Raw genomic sequence first — 26,205 nt, forward strand, 5'->3', positions numbered from 1 at the left:
CAGGGAAAAATCTGGACAGGCCAGCAAGAAGTCATTATTTAAACCCCATAGAGAATCGGCGGGGCTTTTTTAACTGAAAAAGTGTCTAACGATGGGACACAATATGCAAATTAAGACGAACAGACGTCATCCATTGAATTGGTGTGTAAAAATATTTTCAAATACGCTCCTTCAGGAGTAATGGGGTCATTTCCAGAATTTTAAAAGTATTTTTTTCTTAAAGAGCATGTTTAAAAACATAGGATCTAACCATTTTTAAAATAATTTGACTAAGTTTAATATTTAAAAAAAAATTATTTTAATTGGCGTGCTTTCATTGTTTACGTTTCTGCCAATGACATCACAAATGATGAAATTCTATTCACAGAGCTCAATATTTAATTTGCATCTTTATTCACGTGTACTGGCCACAATATCATTGATAGCAAGCTCAGAGCGCAGTCATTTTATTCCCTTCTTGATTATCATAGCGTGGAAACGCCATATACAGATCCGCCATAGTACATCATCATTTGTGACGTTATAAAGAACAAGCCTTATTTTCAGAATTGGACATTTTGAAAAATTAATTAAAATCAAAGGTTGAGAAAATAAAAGTCTTTCCTCGCTCTGTTCTTTTTTTATTTTTATTTATTTATTTATTTATTTATTTATTTTTTTTTGCTTATTCTATCAATTTCAGTGACTAAAAGTAGTACTTTTGAATGAATGAAACATGCCCAATCTAAAGGGTTTTATTTAATAACATATGTTTGTTAAATAATTAAACAATTCTATTTATTCCATAATTGCATTGCTCTAAGTAATAGAGAGACATAATAAATTTCCATATTCTTTATATTAGTTTTTAAAATTTTTATTCATAAAAACTCTATGTAAAATTTTTTGCTTTTAATTTTGCATTTTCCATTCCATAGGTGATTGCAGCAATGAAAATATGAGTTTATGCTACATTTCGTGGGAAGTTTGGTCGCACTCCTATGATTACCCAACTGCATATCACATGATACTGTTTGATTTGAATCAATGGTATCAAGCTCAGATGCCTTTTTGTTTGAAGTAATATTTTCACTTTGTTTGCTTACTATTTTTTAATATGTTTTAAGCTGCATAAATTTTGCAGAAATCACTCATTTATGTTTTCATTCGTAACAACTTTTAGATGTGATCCTTCTGTATTGAGCCCATTTTTTGGCATTTTTTCTTTGAGGGAAGTAAAACAAAAGCTCGATGGTGATGCACTATTGGTAATTATCAATTTTGTTTGTTGTTCAATAAATAAATAAATAATAATATGAAATTAATTTACACAAGTTTTGTGTTAATAAAGCCGCAAAATGCAATAATACTTATATATGATGTTAATTTAATGTTAATTAAAGAAACCTATACCCTGTTTCATTAGACATGATAAAGGAAGTAAACATAGAGGGTTGCTGTTAAATTTGCTTGAATGCCACCAAAATGAGCACATTAAGTGCCTTTTATTCATGTGCTTTTAGTATTGGCAATGTCTAATTTTAGCATTTTTCCAATTAATGCTTTTCAATCAATATAAATGCAAGTTCATGCAATGAAAATTATAGCTTCTATCAAGCAGAATTAAAAATAAATGATTTTAAGTTTATTTTGCAATCAAATATTTCATTTTGACAACCAGATTTCCTGACTAGGGCACCAAATGTAATGCTTAAAATTGTACATAACATTGAATTGTTTCTTTCTCAGCTCATCACAGTCGAGACTCACACTTACAGCAAAGTAGTAGGGACAAAGGTTTCTTCAATTTTGGCGTCATATATATTGCTTTATATCATCTTTGATTTGTATTATTTCTGTTTGATAATTTATTTTTTAAAACATAAAATTGGTTATCTGTTTAACGTCACTCTGCGATTTTTCTCTATTTAAAGAGAACTTTTCAGGGTCCCGGATTCTCCGTAATAGTTTTTTAAAATGCTGTTTAAGAACGCATTGTACTTAAAAACAATTTTCTTCAATCCTTTGAAAGTCATTAAATAGAGCATGATTTTCATGTTTCTGATACTGTTAACAGTAGCACGCTCCTAGATGTGCTGTGATAGAAAGAAGAAAAATTTAAGAAAATCTTAGTTTTAATAAGGCTATAAAAAGTCTTATTTCAATGAACAAATAATGAGTGTTGGAATCCTAAAAAAGGCACTCTCCAAATAGATACCACTTACAGACAACTTATAATCACCAAACCTCAAATAATTTATATCATGAAGATACTTTTGACTTAAGCATATATAACTTCAATTTAATTTCTTTTGCATATTCCTAAAGTCTATTCACCCAGTGTTTCTTTCTGTATTAGAGTCTTCATGTAATTCCACAGAGCATAAAAAAGTTCAAATACACAACAGTTGCTGAAGAATTCTTTTTCCCTTCTTCTTTAGACTTTCGTAAGTACTTATTTGAACTTTTTCTTGTATTAAATGGTTAACAAAATATAATTTATTTCTTTAAAATAACTGTTGAACATGGTTTTAAATCACAACTTAGGTATAATTTAAGAAAGCACTTTTTGTATTAATGTTATGAAAAGACATGATCATAAAAGTCACACATATCAAATAAATAAATACATTCAAAATGTTTAAATTGTTTTTCAGATTTTGTACAGATAAAGGATAGAATGTATTAACTTCAAACCCAGATAATATAGATGAATACACAAACGTCAGTCACAGAAATTTGTTTAAGTTTTCAGACAATTTTAATATATTTTTTTAAAAGACATTTATGTTTTCCTTTTTTTTTTGACGAATGTTGGTCACTGATTTTGGGATTCCTCCAATTAATAATACTGAAACAGACGTAAATATAACTGAGGGCTGTTATACGCTATATAAGCCTCGGGAGGAGCGCAGCAGCTTTTACAGAAAATTTTAATGAAACTATTTGTGTTTGTAGACAGTTTTAAATTTTGTCTAGGTCCAATTAACCCTCTTAGCAGTAGGACACACCTACTCGATGATAAACTCCATAGACCAGCCCGAGAATGCTCAGACTTGCTGCCAGGAGGATTAAAATTCAGTTTATGGAATAATTCCAATCACTGAACTCTTGCTTATGGAAAATAGTGGGATTATCCATTCAGGACTCGTCATTTCGACTCATTGAAGCTTTACTGTATTTAGTTTAAAACATAATTGCTTATTTTTTTTTTTTTTTTTTTAGTTGTAGGCTAAGGATTCAGTTAAAGACTTGAAACAGCAGCTTCTGAATAGTTAAACAAAGGAGCTGTTTCATTAGAAAAATGCTTTTTAGATATAATAATTCATCACCTAAGGGAACCTCGCAGCTGTTACGTTATAGCCACACAATTCGGTTATTTCTGGAATTTCAAAAGTTTTTTTTTCTGAAAGAGCATGCTTATAAACATAGGATTTAACTAGAGGTGGGCAATGTCATTCTTTTTAATGATCCGTTCATCAGAGGATCATTCATTCTTTTGATTCATTCATTTAACTCGTTCATTTGAACTATTTGGTTCATTTTAAAAAGTTGCAGGTGATCTCTCTGCGCAACACACTCTCGCACATTCAATGTGTTTCATTAGATCAGATCTTCTTCGAAGGAAAGATAACTATAATTATTTAAAAGTAAGAAAATAAGCCTATTAAAAAGGAATCAAAAAACTTTATTCAGGTTTAAATGCATAAAGCAATCATAGTTCATATTGAAAAATATTTCTTAGTTGCCGATTTGTAAGACATGTTTTCCATTCTAAAAATCACAGATTCCATTTCAGCATTTCAAAAAAACTTAAGTTATTAAATTTTCCCAGCAACAACACAGTATGTATACTTAAAGTATTGCCAGTAGACCACGTATAACGAAAAGGGTAACAATAAATAAATTGGTAGCTGAGCCGGGGTACCGGATAACTTAGTTTAACAAGAAGTTCTGTCTAGAACTAAACGAGCCTACTTTCCCATATACCCATACTACTTTCTAGTACCTGATCAATATTCTCAAAAATAGCTAAAATCACAAATTGTTTCAAAACTATTTTTTTAATATTTTAAGCTGATTTCTAGGAATAAAATATTCCTCACTAATCTTTAAAAAAAAAAAAAGCACCTTTTAAACAAAGCAGCTTATACAATTTTTTTCCATTAAAAAATTCTTTAACAGCTTTCAAAACGAAAAAATAATAATTAAAATTAATAAGTTTATTAAAATAAATACATCATATCAACAAAAAAAGAATCGTTTCTTTTTCTCCTGTTGTCAAAAATATTTTTTTAAATGAATTCATGCAATTACCAAAATAAATAAAAACAATAAAATGTCAACTTAAAGAAATAATTTTCATTGTCAAAAAAAAAAAAAAATCGTCTGCACATATCTTAATGTAGAAACATAAATGACTTCGAGTTTATTCGGCAAAAACTGAATGCCTAAATAAAAACTTTAGCGTGAAAATAAAAACAAGTCATATCAACAATAATTATTTCATAGTCAAAACTATAGCTGCGGAGTGGGAGTCAATCTCATTTTGGGATGAAAGAGTCGGAGTCGAATATCCAAGAATCGGAGTCAGTCATCTGTCCTCTGTGTATAAATTTTTGCCAAAGCTAAGAAGTCAGAGTTGAAGTCGGGGAGTCGGAGTCCGATTAATTATCGGGCACAGGAGTCAGAGTCAGGTGCCCCTAAATTCTCGGAATCAGAGTTTGGCGTCAAGAGCTATTTCCAACAAAATTTGTTTGAAGTAAATCCGCCTTCAAGTACAGAATCTACATTGACTTTCAGTTTCCCCGTAGGCGCTTATGTTAAGGGATTTGAACTGTTCAAAATTGAATGGAAAATTGTTCAAATCAAAAAGATATTTTATATACAAGCTTTTCTTCAAAAGTTTTTTCCTACAAAGTTTGTTTGAAGCAAATTCACCTCACAGTTCGGAATTGCCTTGAATTTCCCTGTAGGCGCTAATGTTAAGTTTTTTTGAACTGTTCAAAATTGAACAAAATTAGTTCAAATCAAAAAGTGAAATATGGGAATGAGGTGTCCTCACCGAGATCTTTCGAACAAAAAAAAGTTTGTTCGAATCAGACTATTCATTCAAAAGTTATTGGGGGGGGGGGCAGACAGACAGAACAACAGACAGACGGACAGACATTTTTCCCCATCTCAATACCCTACTTTCCAATTTTTAATTTTTCAATATTTATCTAACTATTTTATTTATTTTTGACTTTTTTTATTTTTCAGGATATTTTTAAGATGCATTAAGCCTTCTTTCATGCTTTTTTCTTCTTTCTCTGACTTTTACTGGGAAGGTAGGCTAAAAAGAGACCCACGTAAATATTAGGGAGCTTCAAAATTATTTCACAGTACCGATGAGAACAGAAAAAAAAACCGTAACACTTTTTTAAATACGGAAAAAAAATGTATATAGCAATAATCCATTTTAAAATATTTGGATATTGAATAAGGGACTTGGAAGTCTTTGGAAGTAAGTTAAAAATAAAGTCAAATAGATGTTAGTTGATTGAGATGTTATAGAAAATGAAAGGATGGCCAAAAAAGTGATTTAGAAATAATTTTGCGACAGAAAGCGTGAAAAGGACTTTAGCTGTTGCAGGGACAGGAAGTGGGCATTTTCTCAGTAGCCCAAACATTTTCTTAGTAGCCTAAACAAGTTACACAAAACATTACTAATGGCTGCATTGGAAAAGTGCAAATGAATTGAAACGGTTAAAGAAAAATGATGAATAAAACCTGAAAGTAAGAAGGTTTGAAATGAATACATCGTACTGCACTGAGAAAAAGGAAATTTGAGATGAAATGAGAGTTAGAAATTTGGAGATGCATGTCACTTTTTTAAAAAAATGTGTTTTTATCACAGAAGAATCAATACAATGTTCCAAATTGCTCACCTTTCAAAAAGCGGTCGTTCATTTTTTAAGTGAACGAACGGATCCGTTCATTTTGAGGATTTGTTCTTTTTGACCCGCTTGTTCATGAACCACTCATCTCTAGATTTAACCATTTAAAAAATAATTTGACATAGTTTAATATTTTTTAACGATTATTTTAATTGGTGCGCAGATTCAATTTCATTCTTATGCTTCTGTACATGACATCACAAGTAATAAAATGCCACTCACTGATGTCATTAGCAGAAAGCTCAATATTTAAGTCGCTTCATTACTTACATGTACTGGCAATAATATGGTTGATAACAATCATAGAGCGCAACATTTAATTCACTTCTTAATCATCACAAGCTGGAAACGTGGTAAACTGCAAGCGCAAGCATTCAGCATGCCCGCGTGTCTAAATTCATCACTTGTGATGTCATAAAGACTACACCACCTTATTTCCAAAATCAGACATTTAAAAAAACTAATTAAAAATTATGCATTGGGAAAATGAAAGTTTTTACTAGCTTCATGTTTTTTTTTTAAAACAATTTCAGTGCCTAAAAGTAGTACTTTTGACTGAAGGAAACAACCCCATTGTTCATGTATATTGCATTGTTCATAAAATTAATGACACACTTTTCTGCTTGAGACTATTTTATCATACTTAAAAGTTGCTGGATTTTCTTTTTTTTAGCTCTCCGAAATATGGTGGTGCAATCCTCCCATTGGGGGGATGGGAGCACCACCATATTTCTTTTGAAAAATGGAATTAATAGAAATTTTATATATATACAATATATATGCAATAACTCTAAGTCCAATAACTCGAATATTACTATAACTTGAAGTTTTTATTAAGTCCCGATCCCTTTGTCTTTAACTCTATGCTAATTATGTTCATTATCTCAAAGTTAACTACCTTTAACACGAAGTTTTTTCAAAGCTGACTTGAAATTTATTTCGAAAGAACACAAAAAAGAAAAATATATATATTTCAAGTGATTATGAGAGAAAAATTCATTCACCTTCACTTACAATTCCTGCACAATAGACCTCTTAAGCAAAGAGAGTGTTGAGCTAATGTGCAATAAAGTAGTTACACGTGCGAAAATGAGTATGACTTGTTTTCTTTTGTTATACTGTACTGTTTACACGTAGACATGCTGCTGTACTACGTTCCTCTTCATGGCTGAAAGAGACAGAGTTTTTTTATAGATGTCTAAACGAAAGCTAAAAATTTTGGATTTAGAAAGTAAAGTAAATGTTATTTATAACATTAAAAGGTATCCAACAATAAAAAAGAAAGATAATGCATTGAAATATAGCTCCAAATACTCTGTCAACAATATTAATAGAGAAATTTCAAAAGAGGTACGAATTCATGAATCCGAATTTGAAACAAATGAAAATGTGCAACTTTCCTGAAGTAGAATCAGCTTAATTCAAGTGGTTCCAGCAGTATCCAATTATGGACGATTTGCTGCATGAGAAAGCAACGAATTTCGCTATATTACTGAACATAGAAAATTTCCACACCAGTGCTGGATGGCTGCAGAAGTTCAAGACCAGACACAACTTCGTCATCTGAACACTTTATGGCGAAACTGTGCATATCGTGCTCAAAAACTCTTAAGTTCTGTAATTTTGTCAGTTATCTGTAAATATTAATTAAAATATTCATTGGTTTTTAATATTAAAATGTCGAAAACTGAAACTAGCGGTAAGTCGAAGTTTTTCGTCGGGCCATCAGATTTGAGTTATCAAAAATTGACTGTATATATATATATATATATATATATATATTGTAGCGGATCCGGCGAGACTTCCAACTTTCTTGAAAGGACGACACAGTTCTTGATAAAAACACAGGAGCTTTATTTACACTATGTACAGGAGAAATCGTTAACAACTGCTAAATTAATCATTAGCAATTAAACAAGTATCAATCAACACCGTAAACTCAACGGTTACACACGTATTTACTTCCAAATACGAAAACAACACAGCGAAATGCCTCACAATAAACAGAGCTAATACACTCTCAGTACAAATTCTCAATCGAAACTAACTTTTTATCACGCAGGACGCTTTTATAAACATCGAAAGAAAGCTCTCAAATATTCCACAAGATTCCAAACGCTTCCCGAAATGCGTAGACCGTTGTCAAATTTTATCAATGAAAAAAAAGGAAATAGGGGGTCGTATACTTTAGCCGAATGTAAAGGGGTTGTATATGCATTACAAGAAACTATTTACAGGTTACGTTACTACAATAATTACTAATATAGAATTCGTAACAATATATATATATATATATTTAATGTATTTTTATAATATTTCTAATTAATCATAGATATATTGTACCCAATTAATACTAATGCATTCAAAGCTCTTTTTATTATTTTCTTCTAATTATCTTTATTAATGTCTTTTGCAGAAATAATCTCTTTTTCTGAAATTGGTGTTTGTAAAGGAACATATCTCAGTTTTCAAAAAAAGGTGATTTGTTTTTCTTTACTATTAAACATAAGTTTCTCTTCATCTCTGAGAAGTGTACACTTCTCTTTTAACTTCATGTTGTAATGAACCATTTTGAGGTCATTTAAATTATTTTTCAACATTGTCCATGCATTGAACTTCCAATATTTAAATAGTTAATTTACTCACAATCACAATACATTGTACTATTAAATGGTATTTTTCATTTGCTAATTCAACATTAATTTTCAATTTATAAATTTATTCAAATATCAATGATAGTGAGAACTTTTAGATCACAAGTTTGGAGGCACTGCAAATTTTGACTTGTACTAAGAAGCTCTACTTGTAGTTTAAAACTTATATTATGCTTACTATATTTTTGCTCATAAAATACTGGCATAAAAATAAACATCATTTAGAACAACAAAATAAATTAACATAATGTGAGAAATAATTTAAAAATGTGTACCCAAACTATTCTAATTATTTAAACTTGATTCAACCACAGTAAATACGTTTCTTGTGAAAACACTTAACATGAGAAGTCTGTTAAATGATCTTGCAGTAAATCATACAGTATACTGTAAAATTTTATACAAATCTTTTAACATGAAAAAATATTTTGGTCGCATCAGTTTCATGTTAAATGTTTTTCACTATTTTAATTCAATACTCTTTCCATGAAGGTTTTATGTTTTTTTATTCATTTTTTGCAAAAAAAAAAAGGTGACAGAATATTGTCTCTCTTGTCTTAGTTTAAGAGTAGTTTATCCTCACGGAAAATATAGCAAGAAAATCAAAACAAGGTATATCTTTCATTCTATCAAAATAATCAGTTGGTTCTCAATTGAATGTCTTCTTTAAAATATCTTTGTTTCATTGTCTTTCTATCTGTCCTTGAGTAGAGTAATTATCATAGGTGACTACTACCGTAAAAAAGTGGGGGGGGGGGGGGGGGTTAAAATGTAGGGGTCAGGGGGCATGAAGCTTTTTTTTTTTTGTACAATTGAACTATATTACTGGGTTTTAATATTACTGATTAAAAAGTGGGGTATCATATCAAAATAGGGATGGATGGCCACCATTGACCTTTGCCTTCCATTTCAAAGTTCCATTCTTATGAAATAAGATGAGAAAAGGCCATTTATTTAGAATTTTTTCTTTTTACTTTCATGAAGTGAATCAATCCACCCAATAAACTAGTATGTTGTGGCCATCACGAAACTTTCTTCTATACTTTTCTTTTTTTTCTTATCCCTCCCCATGCTTGACGAGGAAGCAATATTCCCAATGAAAACAAAGTTACACATGCAAAAACTTGACGACCATCCCAATGTCTGAATTATTGCAAAAGCAAAGCAGAGAGCGAAAATTGAAAGTTATTTTAAAAGCCTTCCTTGAATTAATTACAAATATTTCATTTGTTAACAAACATAAGATGGCAACAGTTAAAAATTTTAAATCATTGAGATAATATTTCCGATCATTTCCATACAATTAAAATCACGGGAAATATGCAGATGACAATCTATTACGATTTATCTTTCTTATTGTTGCATTAATAAAGCTATTTTTATTCAAAAAAAAAAAAAAAAATCAACACCTCTTGGAGCGATTGGTGTCAAAATTGAACCAAAGCCTGTTTACATATGGATTCACATATATTCCAAATTTCAACCAGAACGTAGCATTTCTTCTTGAGATAGGGCACTCACAATGGAAAAAAAGAACGGGCGATTGCGCTACCCCCTTTTTAGCGGTTGACACCAAAATAAAATCAGCTCTTATATTCACTAAGGACTTCTTGCCAATAAATTTTTCTTTCATTCCGTTCATTATTTCTTGAGATACAGCAGTCACAATTGACGACGAAAAACGTTCTATAGCTCAACCCCCATTTGAGTTATTGACACCAAAATTGAATCAGCACCTGTTCCTGTTAATGGCAACATATGGACAAAATTTTGTTTGATTCCGCCAGTTACTTCCTAAGGAATAGCAATCACGCGTAACTCAAAAAACGTCCCATTGCTCCACCCCCCTTGGAGGAATTCGCGCCAAAAACCAATGGGCACAAGTTCACATAGGGGCAAATATGTTTACCAAATTTCGTTCGATTTCATGCGGTAGTTTTTGCTGTAGAGCGGCCACAAAAAACTGGTCACACACAGACGTGACACACACACATACACACACAGACAGACAGACATTTTCCAAAAATAGTCGAAATGGACTCAGCACACCTCAAAACGTTCGAATCCGTCAAAATTCGAAATTCGAAAATTTGCACGAATCCAATACTTTCTTCTATATATTAGATATAGAAGAAAGTAAAAATCATTTTTCAATCGATTGTCAATTTTTAACTCTAAAAAGTGAGGAGCAAAGCTCCTTTACTTTTAGAAGTGAGGGAGCAGTTGCCACTCTTGCCCACCCATACGAGCTTTGCCACCCATTACTGCCTTTGTTAATCATTGTTGCTTTTGTCTGGTCAGGACCACCATTATGCTTAAATATATTTTCATCTGTCAAAGATAATTGTGTTAAAAAATCTACTACTATCCAACCTTTCATTGTTCATCTTTTAAATACAAAAGTTTTCAGGTGTTAATTTTAAAATTAAACTAAAGTTAAGAAAGAAATTAAAGTGTGAATTATGCAGCACACGACACTATTTAAAACCTCTGCCCTAATCATGTGTCAGTATGTACATGCATATAGAGCTTATCAGTGAGTTGCATATAGAGCTTATCAGTGAGTTGAAAGGATCTGCTTTCAGCTCAGCTTGGATAGATTTTCTACACAATTTAAGGCAACACAGTACTTCCCCCCCTCCCACACTTGAATTGTGATGATAAAAACAGATACATTGCTAATTTGATTTCCATTAACTTTGGTTTAAAGCAAAATAACTGTACTCTAATGCTTTGATTATTTAAAATATGTTTTGAAATAAACTTCCAACATTGCTGCAGCTCTGAAATACTAATTAAAAAGCGGCCATTGTTAATGCCAATTAGCAATTCATATCGTTCATACCAATGTTATTTTTATGCTTCATTTTTGTCATTATATTAGTTATGAAAAATATTTTGGCATTACAATTACATTACTGATAATTTGTTATACATTGTTGTTGCTTGTTTTCTTTAGCTTCTGCTAGAAATGGCTGAGCAGAGTCCACAAGTTGTAATAAGTCCGAAAGAAATCTATTCATCTTTAATCATGAGTGGCTTGGTAACTGACATTCATGGAGGAGCTGAAAGAGTGCCTTTGGTAATTTTTCATCATTGTGTTTCCAAATAACAAAATAACTAATATACTAGAAAGTTGCACATCAAGGTATGATGGGTAAAAATTGCTTCTACTCTTCTACATTTGAACGAAGCAATTGCCTGTTTGGTGATATTTCGATGGTTGAAATTTTAACCCTAACTCCAGTGGATTAACCCTAAACTCCAGTAGATAGTGTTAATAGTTGACCACTTTTTTGTTTCTTCACTCTTCTTAAACTGACAGTCTTACCAGTAAAACAGCTAAGATACCGAATTCAGCTCAGCCTCGTCACAATAAAGCATTTCCCTGCATGTCAAACATTACTAAAAATATTATTAAATCGTCATGCCGTGGAGCGAGTTTCATTGTTGATGAGATCAGGAGCGTTAACTCGGTCATTCGCTACTATATATATGAGGATTACTGACTGTGTTCATTAATGATTGTGTTCTAGCTATGCACTACATTCTACAGACCTGCCAACTCTCCCGTTTTTCAAGGGAGACTCCCGTTTTTTACTCCATTCTCCCGGTTGTACGTTTGAGTATCCATTTCTCCCGTTTTTTTATTCTTTACGGGTTTTTTTTCTTTTTTTTTAAAATTAAACTTAATTTTTTACCTTAAAATAGTTACTCACAGCCCTAATAGATGGCGTGGCTAGCAGAGCAAACCCGCACTGCTCAGTGAGCTTACGTTCGACGAGCACGACTGGTTAGTTAATCACGTGACAGCTAATGATCACATACTCCAATCAACCAATCAACTGCTTAGAATGGTAACGGATGCGGTAACCGGTTACTTACCGATCGACCGGTGAGGTTCGTCGAACGCAAGGTGAGCAGCAAACATCCGATGGGTGCATTCGGAGTGTCGACCGAAATGCTATCTCACGCATGCGCCGTTGCCGTTTTCGCGATATCGTTCAGTTTTCAGACGCATGCTAACTGCGCCGCGTGTTTTCATCTTGCTCCTTGATCTACAGCGTGCGTTGTAGTTTAACATTCATCTTTAGCGATGTCTGAAAAAAAGAAATATCTACAAACTTATAAGAGCGATTATACAAGTGAATTCTCTTTCATGAAAAAATCAAATAAATACTTGTTGTAACAGTTTTTTACATATTATAGCATCGTTTAAAATCTCCCTTTTTCTCCCGTAAAGCTTTGACTGGATCTCTCGTTTTTTCTTTTCATAAGGTTGGCAAGTCTGCATTCTAGAATTCTGGGATTTTTTCATGTTTCAGACCAGAAATTTTGTTTTAGCTGTGCACATGTATTCCTCCGAACAAAGGAGGGGGGAAAGAGGGAATTCTGATGCATCTTTTTGTGTAAAGTACTTTTTACCAATTAGCAATTTGTTCCTTCTTCCCTCTTAATAATAATAATTGATAAATAAACATTACATCAAGCAGTTTTTCAAGATAAATGCAGAGCATCTTCTCCCTCTTACCAATTAAATAATTTTAATAGCAAAATATGGGAGTTGTTTTTACCCTGTGGATATTGGTAAGGTTCACTCGGTTAATTCATAGTGGACTGTACGTGTTTGTTGCTTCTGATGCCCCATGGAGCACCCTAAGGTTATGGATAATGAAGGCGTTAATTCGTTTTTGAAACTAATATGAGCGGCTTCCGTTTTGACTGAGCCCCATTTAGGTGGAAGCCCAACTTTTGCTCAGACACCTAAGACAGATAGCCCAATTCAGATTTATTACAACACAAGGAAATCAGAAGAACACCCAGGGCAGTTGGCAGAAATCAAACCCATGCCTCTCTGCTTGCAAGCAGTTGCTGAGCAATACCACTTGGCCACCGAGGCCTCAGACTGTATGTTCAGAAGGCAAATGGATAAAACTTAGTTAAAATCATTTTATTAAGTAACTATAACATTTGGTACAAACAAACTATTGGTGCTCCAACACATCTCCACCAGCACTTAAGGTAAAGACTGCCTAGCACAACTAGATAGATGAGCTTTTATCAACCATGAGGGTGCCACCAACACAGTCTTTCGAGTTGAGATGCGATAGATATATTCTTCAAGAATTGGTGTAGAAGAACAAATTGTGTGTTTGGATACAAAGGAAATTAGTTTTTGATATAAAAGCCTTAAGAAGGTATAAAAGAAAGGAATTTGGAATATTTTTCTTAAAGCTTCTTATTTTTACTTCAGAAAACACATATAATAATGAAAATATTTTTTAATGAACTTGTAATTTGAAATAGAAGGAATTATTCATTTAAAAAGCATGTGTTATACATAACTATGGTTTCACATCACTTTTTAATTTTTGAATACGAGAGACTAAATGCTTTACAGCTGAAATTTCTGTCACCACTAGAAATTTTGTGATCACCTTCTTTTGTCAATACAGTTTCTTGTATTATGTCTCTCTTGAACAACATAGGAATAAATAATTCTGTGGTGCTAAAATTTTCTCCGGTTTTATAAAATTGGTTATTCCTCATTATGGCTGTGTTTGTTAGATAGTTGTACGATTCAGTGTAAAAGGATATCAACAACTTCAGTTCATGTAGAAAATTCTTCAGCTCATTCGAGTCCCTGAAGAATATCAACTTTACATTGACTCAGAAGTCAGCTTTTTAAAGCCCAAAATGATTTTTCATTTTAGGCTTTAAAAAGCATAGGGAAAAAGATGTTTTTTCCCTCTGTAAAGGAAATGAAGGTAAATGGGAAACATAATTTGGTTCTAATAACAACTAAGAACATTGATGGACTATTTTTTTTTTTTTTCACTTTCTTGAAATATAGTACAGGAACAAAATTCAGCTCCTTGAATGCACATTCTCGAGGGACGTTTCGCACAAGATAAATTTTGTATTCATGATGAATGTTCTCCAATTTGTGATGCAGGAGTTTCAGGATGCCTTGTCTCCATACTCACCATTCATATATGGAATTTATATTTCTGCTCAAAAAATAATAATCGTAAAATACAGTAAATGTAGCAGTGTGTAACTTTACTTTTGTGTATAGTTATTGGGGGTAATGTCAATTAGTTAGTAGGAGGGATTTTGTTGGGCTAGGAAAGTGAAAGAAACTGAGATATTGCACAATGAATGAAATTTTTCCATTTTTTTCAGAAATCCACTTTACTTTAATGCTTTTCATACTTAAAAAAAAAAAAAAAACACCTGTTGTAGTTCAAATGAATTTTCATGATTTCTAATATAAAAGTAAAATTGAAAGTATATTTTTAAGATGTGCTGAGATTGAACACATTTATTGCCAAACAATTACATGAACATGCCGTTTTTGAGATTCCAATGGTTTTGCATTCTGCAAAGATTTCAATTCTTTGTAAAGTTGAAAGTTATTTTAGCTTATCTTAATATATAATGTTCTTCTGTGTGGACAATTGTCACCATAAGGCTTTTAAACGGCTCGACCAATTTTGATCAAATTTTTTGTGTGTAATTAAGTTGTGGCAAGCATGGTTTTGAAGTGCGATGGATCAAATTGGAAACGTTTTCGTTAATTAATTAATTTAAACATTGGATGGTTATATCTCCCAAATGATGAATATTAATTTTAACCTATTGTTGAGCAAGAACTGAAATAAATATTTAACCCGTTGCCAAAGGACAATAAGAAAGCCAGTTCTGCTTTTTGTAATGAAATTTCCTACTGTGGTATGTCAGTTGATAATAGATAAAACAGAGAGAGAGAGAGAGAGTGAAGCCTTTTTTCATTTCTTGAAAGCAATGATTTTAGGTCCCGTTATATATTTTAAAGTAAAGTACTGGAAGGTTCACGCAAAACGTGTGTTCTGTCGTGGTAGTTCGTAAAGTAAAGAAATATACATAGAGAGGTTCCGCCTATGATAAAAAGATGAAATTGAAGCCGGAATTATGGGATAGAGCGGTGCAATGATGGGCGGGGTTATAATTAAATGATTGCTTTACGAGAAGTTTTCACCAATCTTACAAAGGGACCAAATGAAGTAGCTGACGAATTGGTTTGCATTTTTATTCATATTTTAATGCAATTTCAAAAACGTGCTTCATAAACTTGCAACAATAAATCTTAGGTTAAATTGACAACCAATTGAGCTTTAGTAATGGAATGTTTTAAATCAAAAGGTATCTTAAGATATAATTAACAAGAAGCTAAGAATCTTGGGATACAGCAGTGCAATTTCCGGCTTCAATTTCTTAGCATAGCGGGGCCTCTCTATGTAATTTCTTTACTCTATGTAGTAGTTGAATTATGTGACCGGATCGATGCTTTAGGTTTTCTTAACCAAATGAATCAGAAAGTACCGTACCAAGCAACATTTTTTCTTGGCTCAAATCCATCTGAGTTTTGGCACCAATGTCAAGAATACTTTAAGGATTATCAAACTAATCAGTACATTATTAAAGGAAAAGATGATGGAATTTAAAGACAAAGCAAATTTTATTTTCGTCCAGATAAATTACCAAGATCAGTGCAGTGGAATATCTTTATCTTTGATGGAAGGAACAAATTAGGCAATATATGAAGTTTTAAAAGTTTTCGTTCAAAAGATGGGAACGTTAATCGGTCGGAGTTAGCTTCGCTCACTGATCGGCTGATTTACAGTAACGTGGTGGCTTGGCGACTTTGGCTATCAACAAAAGAGTTGTGTGATCATTTGTTTACATTTTAAAGCTACTGTTAATGTAATTTATTGTATTTTTTGTTTGTTTGGCAAAATATTTCAAATTGTAAAGATTTTTTTTTTTTTTTTAAAGAGTATTTAGTTATTTTAGTTGAAGAATGTTTATTTTACATCAGGAGGGGGGGGGAATGAGTGATTTTCACTTATTCAGAGAACTGTTTTTACCTTTATCATTTTTTTAAACGATATCTTTTCAATGGTTTTATTCTTTTTCATATGGGGAATGTTGCAGCGGGATTTGCCGTTTGTTCTAGATGGATAGTTAGTTTTTTACACTTAATATCTGAGAACACTTTTTATCCTTTGAGTATGGCTGAAGGAACAAACTATCAAGTACGAGAGAAACAGGGTTCGTACGGGTCATGGAAATCCTGGAAAGTCATGGAAAAAATATTAACAAATTTCAGACCTGGAAAAGTCATGGAAAATTGATATTTTCATCAAAAGTCATGGAAATTAATTTAAAGTCATGGGAAAATGTCTTAGACAGTAATCAAGTAACAGTAGCTAAAAAAGGATTAGAAATCTTGAGGTATTTAATAGTATTGCTAGTTCGTTGTGTGTGCCACATTAGTAAAAGCTTTTAATGCTCGAAAATTTAACGATCCCAAAAACAAATCTGAGTTTAGGAATCCTATTGCATCCGCTTCTGTAACAGCCGTCCAACTTTTTTTGTAATGAGATTTTACTGCTGGGACATTACTAATTTTGAGTTCACCATTATTTTCAGCACTTCTTGTTTCTCATATTGCATAGTAGTGGAGTTGCATGTTTTTGATTTTACCACACCCACTCAAAACATGTAATTCAGTTGCATCCGAGTTTATTTCAACCATTCGTAAAAAAAGCATTAAATGTGTAAGAGTTTATTTTAATTTGTTGAAGGCTTTATTTAGAAAATAAAGACTTTAATCAGGCAATACATAGAAATAATTGCCAAGTTTGACATTAAATAGTACTATTTTCTTTGTGTAACAAGGTCATGAAAATTTTTATGAAGTCATGAAAAAGTCTTGGAAAAGTCATGGAATTTTTTTACCCGAAGTGAGTATGAACCCTGGAGAAAGAATAGTTAATAAAACAACTGCTCATTGGGCATTAGATAAATCAAGTTGTAATAAATATATGCATTCTGACACCAAGCAGCTTAAATCATTTTCTTTTTACTTATTTTTTTCAACAAAACAGTTCAAACACTTGATAGTTTATTGAAATTGTTTTACTTTTCGATTTACAAAGTTTGAACAGAACAATGTCTGTTGGATCCTCTAGTTCTACCTTAAAACTGTTTGCTTTACTTTTTTATTTTAATACAGTAGAGTCTCAAAAGTCCAAGGTAATTGGGGCCCACGCCACCTCAGATTGTTCAGAAAGTTCTTCCCAATTAAAATTTTATACTGCTCGGACGTCGAAATTACAAGCACCTTTTATTTCCCTGTACGAAGAAATGGAAATATTGTCTTCATGAAAAAATTTCACTCTTAATTTAAACATGAATTTCTCTTTTAATCACCCTTATACTAATTTTTAATTTTTTAAAAACTCTGTTCTCATTTGTGCGTAAATTCGTAGTCAACCAAAAAAGGTATTTCAACTCTTCCAGAATCTATTTCGACAAGTTTTGTCGTGATTTCTGCAGCTATGTTCGTATTTGCGAATGTATATATCTCGAAAAGAAAAGTTACATTTCATATATACAAATCATGTGTTGTCAAGTTGTGCACCTTCTTTTGATTGAAATTGGATATTCCAAAAGAGTATGTTTATATGTTCTTTGCCAAATCAGTTTAATTTTCAAGTCACTTTGCATATCAAGCTATTATCTCCAAAGCAACTTTTAATCCCTATCTTATAGTCATTAAATATTTTATGCACCTTAGAATGTTTAACACCTACATCTCAATGCCTTTTTGTTATTTATTGTATGTAGTTAAATGAGTTTTTCAATATCAAATGATTTTCATATTGAGATTTTAATGAAAATCATTATTTAGCTACAAAAAATGTAACTTTTAAAATATATATGAAGCATCTTGAATTAAAATGGAATCTCAAACTATCAAGACTCTACTGTAATTTATTTGTTTCTCCCCTTGATTCCAGTTATTAAATTATTTTTACTTTTTAATTTTCCTGGTTGATTAATTGTTTTAAGTATTTTTAATGCATTCATTAGCATTTTCATTCTGATATATGTATCTGTATCTTGCAATAATTTTCGATTTGTATGAAATTCTCTTTTTTTTTCCAAACTGGCATTTTGTTCTGTGTATATGTAGCATTGTTAAAAATTTACTATGATGATATTCTGTACTTTTTAACTCTGGGATCATCCTTTTCCCTGTATACTATATTAGTATGTCATAATGTAATTTTGATATTTACATCATCATTTAAATATTTATTCATTTTATTATTGTTTGATTAAAGATTTCTCAAAGAGAAATGCTGATGCAATTGGCCCTGGAGTACAACTTGCCTTTTTTCTTCATGCAATGTCTTAAAGAATGGCGATGTAGTGGTATGTTAAGACAGAATATTATTGAGCTGTGTGATTTCTTTCATGTTTTGGTTCTTCTTGCTCATCATAATATCATACCATTGTTCTTTTTTTTTTGGTGTAAAATGCAACAAAGTTATCTTTACTTTGAAAAGAATAAATATTCTTTTTCCAGGAGATTTGTCCAGGATTGAATTTTCCTAATAAAGTTAAAAAAAATTAATTCTACTTATAGTAAAGGATGTCCCAAAATTAAGGCAAGATTTGAATTTGCCAATATTTTTGCTGTAAATTGTTGACTGCCATGAAAAAAGAGCAATTTGACAGCTAAGAGTTTAGGGTTTGTAAAAAATAGAGTGTTATACTACGATACAGTCAGTGAAACAATTCAATTACTCCATGAAGCATTTCTTGGCTGTGTACTCTCTCGCTTCAGTGATCAGAATTGGTACCCTAGATCCTGTGATTTAACATCATTAGATTTTTTCTTATGGGGTTATTTGAAGTCAAAGGTCTATGTCAACAAGCCCACAACAACCCGTGCATTACCGTGTTGCGATATCGAGCACCAATAACAGCAACTGCCTAACCAGCCTCTACTTTCATTATTTTTGAAATAATTGTCCAATAATTAAAATGCTTTATCGTGTGTGTGTGTGTGTGTATTGTATAACGCTCCATTTTTAATGCCCTAAACTCTCAGCTGTCATATAGTTCTATTTTCAGGGTTGCCAACGATTTACAGTAGACCCACGTTTTACGCGGCGGTTACGTTCCCTGGAAATGCCGCATAAATCGAAACCGCGTAAATTGAGACCTTAAACTAGTGTTAAAATAGGGGTTTGCTTCCATAGATAACAAAACACTTCATTCTAGTGATGACTAATTGTATAATAAGTTTAATGTGTACTTATATCGACTTTTATGCACAACATGCATAAAGATAACATAAACTAATTACGTGTTCTGTTTATAAAGAGGAGCTGGCTATGATAGTCTTTTGGCAGTCATCACGAATTTTTATCTAATTTTGTAGAGCATTAACCCATCCATGATCACTTGCATCAGTTCCATGATAGTCTTCCTTCACTAACAAATCAGAAAGATCATTTCTATTGTCTAGAAATGGCTAAAAATTTTCAATGTGAACTTTTTTGATTGTACGTCACCAACATTGGTATCCTCGTTGGTTTTGGCCTCTTTTGTCGCTCCTAAAAGCTCTTCTTCCAGTGAGTTCTGAACTGTGTGAGTTTAATAACTTTACTTATGGAAAGAGCTTTGGAACCAATCACAATAATGTCTCCAGTAACCCAAGCTCGATGATTAGCACGCCAAAATGGAGTTTATAAGGTACTATCTGAAATCTTTAGGAGTTTGGATTTTGAAAGAGGGGAAATTTTTATCTGTTTGCATTGCCGCATCCGCGTAAAACTGAAACTTATCCGCATAAAATAAAATAAAGGTGTCAAATCTTAAACCACATATAATCGAAACCACGTAAAATAAATCCACGTAAAACGAGAGTATACTGTACTGCAAAAATGGGGGTAAATTCGAATCTTGCGTTAATTATCGGACAGCCTTTATAAGCTTATGAGGAGTATATAGTAGTTGTAGGCAGGGTAGTTTGGTTTCAACCACATTGGTTCAAACCAAGCTAGGTTTAAACCAACTTGGTCTGATCTGTGTTTTCCTGATCTTTTTTTGTAATTGAAATTTGAAGAATACTGGAATACTACTATACTTCAACAGCAATGTGCCTTACATTAATTTCCACTCAAAAATTTGACGCATAATTAGTGTAGAGAAAATTTTACTTTATCTTAAAAATGGATTTGGTAGGCTTTTTTTTAAAATTAATTTTTGAATATTGTGCCTTCCGTGGGCTTTTTGATGCAGTTTTAAGTATCATCACTTCTCCACATGATTTTATGGAATTTTTTTTTTTGATTTTTCTCCTCTTTGCTCTCTGGTGGCTCTTATCCCCGGTTGATGTTATTTAAATTGTTATTATATAAATGGTATATTGCAGGGGCAGCATTTCAACATTTCATTTGGGGGGTCGAGTTTTTTGAATCTGAGTTCCCTTGAGAATGAAATAAAATGCATATTGGTTTACAGGATAAAATAGAAGGTTATTCAAAGAATTCAAATTTTAATTACTAGTTTTAGCTTATTTTGTAATAAATTATATCACAAAATATTTTAATACTAGAGTTTTTACCTTTTAGAAAGTTTTAATGTATGGTTTTCAGAATCCGGAAATCTTGTTACTTGATTCCATTAATGTGCAGTGTGGTACTTTTTTGCCAATACAATTGAAGAGGAAAGTTTTTTTATCCCGTTGTGCTCGGAAGATAATTTTCTAACCTCCTAACACACAAAAAACTTTCACAACTAGCTGAGCTAATTGGAATAATTCAAAAACAGTTCAAGCAACAAAGTTATGATAGAAAACACATCGCCAAAATTTTTCTCCTTAAAACAACGCCAGTCACTGAAAATTGTGCTAGTCTTCATTTTTCATCATTGAATAGTATAGTCGCTATTTGCAAAACAATTCCTCTTGCTTTTGTGCTATAACTTTTACTTATAATTGTAATATTTTATTTCTCTTTTTCAATAAAATATCAATATAAATATTGAACTTATTGGACAGCAACACAGATAAAAATTTATCATAAGATCTTGTTTTAATTTCGTCAGAAACTGAATCTATTATCTTATACAAAATATTAATTCAATTTTATGACTTTATATCATCATGTAGATTTTTGACACCTCTTCTAAATTCATTTGGATTTTTTTTAAAGATTGGTCCGCAGTAAGATTTTTTTTTTTTTTTCATTTCACTCTTGGTTAAAATATACATCAGCGCAAAAATTCCAAATTGTTTCAATTTTAGATTAAGTTGAAGCTTCGACAGTCCGAAAATTCAGGCTAGTGGATTAAAGATGTTTTGATAGAGTAAAGCATTTTTCAAAAAATCTTCACAGTACAAACAAAGCGAATAAAAACTCAAACAAAGTCATACATGTTAAAGGGCATCAGCTTTACCACCATTGAAAGAGCCGCTTTCAAATGTTCAGATTTAACAAAGAGGGCTTTTACAGCTTTAACTCTTAGAGACCATCTTGTGTCACTCAGAGATGACCAAGTTAAAGAGCACCTAGAAAATGAATTTGTTGATGTGCGACTTTTTTCAAAAAAAGTACGTCTTTTGTAAGAGTTTTCTATGAAAGTATACAATGTATTGAGTTGGTGAAATGTGTTTCTAGTAGAAGAAATTGGTGTTCACTCACTAACTTGACATACATTTGAAATATGAACGTAATAACTTATGCAAAATTCCAGTAAAATCGTGCAGCATTCTCTGGATGCATTATCATAGCACTGGGCACACAAGTATGAAATATTCTGCCTGCATGAGGAGAGTACCTCTTTAGTGGAAAAAACTTTGATTCTCCACCAGGTTTTCGAAAAAGACTACAAATGAATCAAGATTTTCCAAGTTATCATTCAAATAGTGAATAATACAGGGTGGTTATAATTAAAGTTACCCTGTTTAGACCCCTCTAGTGACCGTTCTAAGCATCGGATTCCGATGAAACTTGGAATATATATTATATAGACCATGGGGAGCAGGATCATGCAATAAAAAAATAGTTCAGAAATCGACGATAGGGGGCGCTCTACACACGTAAAACATCCGGCAACAACAATGTTGTGTATAAACAGTCACTGCATCCCGATTACATTACCATATGGTGTGGTTTCACCGGTGATTTCATCCTCGGTCAATATTTCTTTGAGGAGACCCCACCGCTAGGTCCTAAAAGGTGTTCCGTCACAAGTCCCCGATATTGTGCACTTCTTGAGCAGCAAGTCATTCCTACTTACCAACAACCAGCGTGTTTGGACTCAACTGTCTTTATGCAAGATGGTGCACTCCCTCACATTGCTCGTCCAGTAAAGGCACTGCTTTGTATGCATTTCGGTGATGACAGGACAGTTTCTAGGCATTTTCCTACAGCTTGGCCCCCGCGATCGCCAGACCTAAATTCGTGTGACTTCTGGTTGTATGGCTTCCTGAAAGATCGGGTCTATGGTGGAAGCATACGGACAGTGCCTGAGTTAAAGGACAGCAAAAGGCGGCATGTTCATGCTATTGAAAGGGAAACTCTTCGTGCAACTGTGGATCACGCTATAACACGTTTTGAACATGTGATTGACGCAGATGGAATGCACATTGAACAAATTCTGTAAATAAAATCGATTTTGTGTCACAGTCCCCGTCTTATTTGATTCATGTGCCCTTTTTTACTCTGGTGGTAGATTTTTGAACTATTTTTTTTTATTGCATAATTCTACTCCCCATGGTCTACATAATCTATATTTCAAGTTTCATCGAAATCCGATGTGCAGAACGGTCACTAGAGAGGTCTTAACAGGGTAACTTTAATTATAATCACCCTGTACTTGCTTGTGTCTGGAAATGTTTCAAGATTGATCAACTATTATGGAGAATCAGCTGGCGTTTTTTTCTTTTTTGATTGTAATTTCCTTTTGCATATGATCAGTGATTTTCGATTTACATGAATTACATTTGCCCGTTTCTTATCATTCTGAGCCAAAAATTTGGGGGTGCAACTGCCCCTTCTCGCTCCCCCTATTTGCCGCCCCTGGTATATTGTTTAATAGTTTTTAATTTATCAGTTTTATTGTGTATTTAATTAAAAGCAAGATTGCTTTTTGCTGATGTGTACATATATTTGTTTTAGATTCAATTCACGAAGGCTGCACATCAAAAGCATTGTTAAATTGGACATGGAAAAAACTTATGAACATTAAAACTTCCATCGACAAAATGAGTAAGTAAACTTTAAAAGTTTATTATTCTCCTTTTATTAATACTATTTTAAACATTAAAACCTTAAAATTAAAACCATTAAGAAAGTCTTGATTGTCTGCCATAAACAAGCTGGCATAAAGAGGGATAAGCTAAATTAGCGGATAATAGAGAGGGTTGTATTAATGAAGAAATAAAACATGCTAAAATAAACTTATGAATCAATTTAATGTTATTGATTTACATGTAGAAGTTTTAAATAGGAGAGTTCAAGATGAGTGAAAACACTAATGATCTTCAGCTGCTTCCTGATGTATCTTACTTCTTTGCTGCCAAGTTGCCATCTCTGGAGCATCATAATGTTGACAACCCTAATTCCTTGCTGCTCAGTGTATGCAATGACTGCTTCTAAAGTTTTAACCCCTTCCTTCCCTATGTGAGCTTCCTTATGAGGTTCAACAGTCTCATGTTCTTCAACATCTTCAGCATCACTGCTTTTAACAAGTGTGACAATTCTCTCGTCAATTAATTTCATACTAGTCATCTCCTGAAGGCAACTTTCCTGCTTCAAATAAAGATGTATCCTCTCATCCAAGGATATGTTGCACTAAGAGCAAAATGTCTTTCTGGGTTTCAAACCGGTTTACTCACAGCATTTTTCTGTTCTCGGCCAAGAGCTTATTCCATGACCTCACAATAGTTTGTGCCGTGATATTGTCCCAGGCACTTGCAATCCAATAGGCCACATCTTTCAGATTTATGGTTTTCAGCTTCTAAATTAAATCTTAACCAAAAATACTGGTGGTACAGCAAATAACACATAATAGTGAATAACCGTGACTCTACTGTACACCCAAACCTCTTTTTGTGTGGTGGATAGGGACCGCATAAAAAAAGTGTTTGTTTTATAATTAACTTCGTCTGTTTTATAAATATTATCGTCAATTCAGTCGCAATCTGATTGAAATTTTCATACACTGCACAAAAAAAGTTTGCACAAAAAAAAAAAAAAAAACTGCACAAAAGAGGTTTGGGTATATATTATATTTGAAACTTAAAATGTTTTACGTAGTCTCTTTCAACTTTGATTTCATATTTTGAGTCAAGGAACGTATTGCATATTCATATGTACTACAGATTATTACTAATGCTCCATTCCTTGTGTTTTTACTTTATAATCAATGCATAAATATTATTTTATTAGCATTCAAATGGTTTTGTAAATGTAATTTGGGAAAATGAAATAAATTATTTTGTTTTACAGGTGTGTCTTTGTTTAATTGTTCTGGCTCAGATGTAGATAAGCTGTCTTTAAAATACTTATGTAGCTACAGAAGGCAGTTGGACCTTATCGACACAATTCTTATAGGATATCAGAAGCATGCCATGCCTCAAACAGAAATGAGTAAGTCTGTAATTTAAAAATGCTTTTTAAGTATTTTGAGCCCTGTCAAAAATCGATTGTACAATATGAATTGAATAAAAAATGATCAAATGAGGCAGTGAGAAGCAAAGGGATTGAAATGGACTATTTTAAGTTTCAAGTAAAACGCGTTTAAAGATCAGCTCCTAGGTAGGCTTTCCTTGAAATTTTTTTCTAAATCATGCTATCATGCTGTACAGCAGCACCTACCAGGGCTACTAGTACAATCTCTTGCCCCAAGACAGAGGAGAGGTTCACCTACCATTTGTACTGGTTATCTCCAAATTTTTAATTTTGCCACTTGCATCCCTTTGCTTCAAGCTTTGTGTGTGATATAATTAAAATAAAAAAAAGTCAGTATAGTGCAAATTGTCAAGAAAGTACAAGTAAAGTGCATAGCTATTTCAAAGCTATAATGGAAGAACATTAACATTTTTAAACTTTTAAATCTGAATTTGAAAAAAAAAAGTGATTTTTTTTTTTATATTTAAGAAAAGCAGTTCCCGATTTCAAGATTCCGAATTTGGAGTCTCATGCTATATAGATTATTTCTAAAAGGTGTTTTTTGTGGCTATGCCATAACTTTCTCAATACTTTATCAAATTTCAAAAGTCTTCAGTTTAAGGATTTTTTCAGCGCTATCAATGAAAAATAAACAAGTCACATTTTTGCTGTATTTAAAAAAAAAAAACTTATAATACTTAAAAAAAGTTTTTGAATTCTTTCTGTTTAATGCAAATGCTTTGCACAGGTCAGCTAGCAAGATATTTCGACTTCAATTTTCACAAATTGACTAAATTTTTATTCGCACAGGGATTCAAGACCTGCAGTGTAGAAGAGACGTTGTTTCTTCCATAAGTATTTATTTACAAGTGATGTTATGGTTACGTTCTGTACACATTCTGCCTGAAGTTTCTGAAGGTGAAGAAACAGACAAAAACATATTGTATCCAGCAAATAACTTAACAGAATACTACTATAATCGAAGGATAGCGCTTCAAAGAATACATTCGTAAGTAAATAACATGCATGTCGTTCATTATAAAAAGTGGTGAATCTCCTTGTTAATGATTTTACTATGCCTTATTATGTAAAATCCTTTGTAAGTTTTCCCTT

The 26,205-nt window shown here is 32.3% G+C and overlaps 1 protein-coding gene across 1 annotated transcript in view; it reads left to right on the forward strand.

The window, feature by feature from the left end:
• LOC129228516 (protein ELYS-like) overlaps positions 1-26,205 on the forward strand; it is an 85,291-nt gene that overhangs the window by 19,200 nt on the left and 39,886 nt on the right. The window contains exons 9-17 of the mRNA XM_054863196.1: positions 918-1,059; positions 1,163-1,247; positions 2,339-2,426; positions 8,335-8,396; positions 11,532-11,654; positions 18,748-18,838; positions 23,599-23,688; positions 24,931-25,071; positions 25,903-26,101. Coding sequence (XP_054719171.1) covers positions 918-1,059; positions 1,163-1,247; positions 2,339-2,426; positions 8,335-8,396; positions 11,532-11,654; positions 18,748-18,838; positions 23,599-23,688; positions 24,931-25,071; positions 25,903-26,101 — 1,021 coding nt within the window. The remainder of the gene's footprint in view (positions 1-917; positions 1,060-1,162; positions 1,248-2,338; positions 2,427-8,334; positions 8,397-11,531; positions 11,655-18,747; positions 18,839-23,598; positions 23,689-24,930; positions 25,072-25,902; positions 26,102-26,205) is intronic.

Source organism: Uloborus diversus, chromosome 8, assembly GCF_026930045.1.
Source record: "Uloborus diversus isolate 005 chromosome 8, Udiv.v.3.1, whole genome shotgun sequence".
In the NCBI taxonomy this organism is placed as follows: domain Eukaryota; kingdom Metazoa; phylum Arthropoda; class Arachnida; order Araneae; family Uloboridae; genus Uloborus; species Uloborus diversus.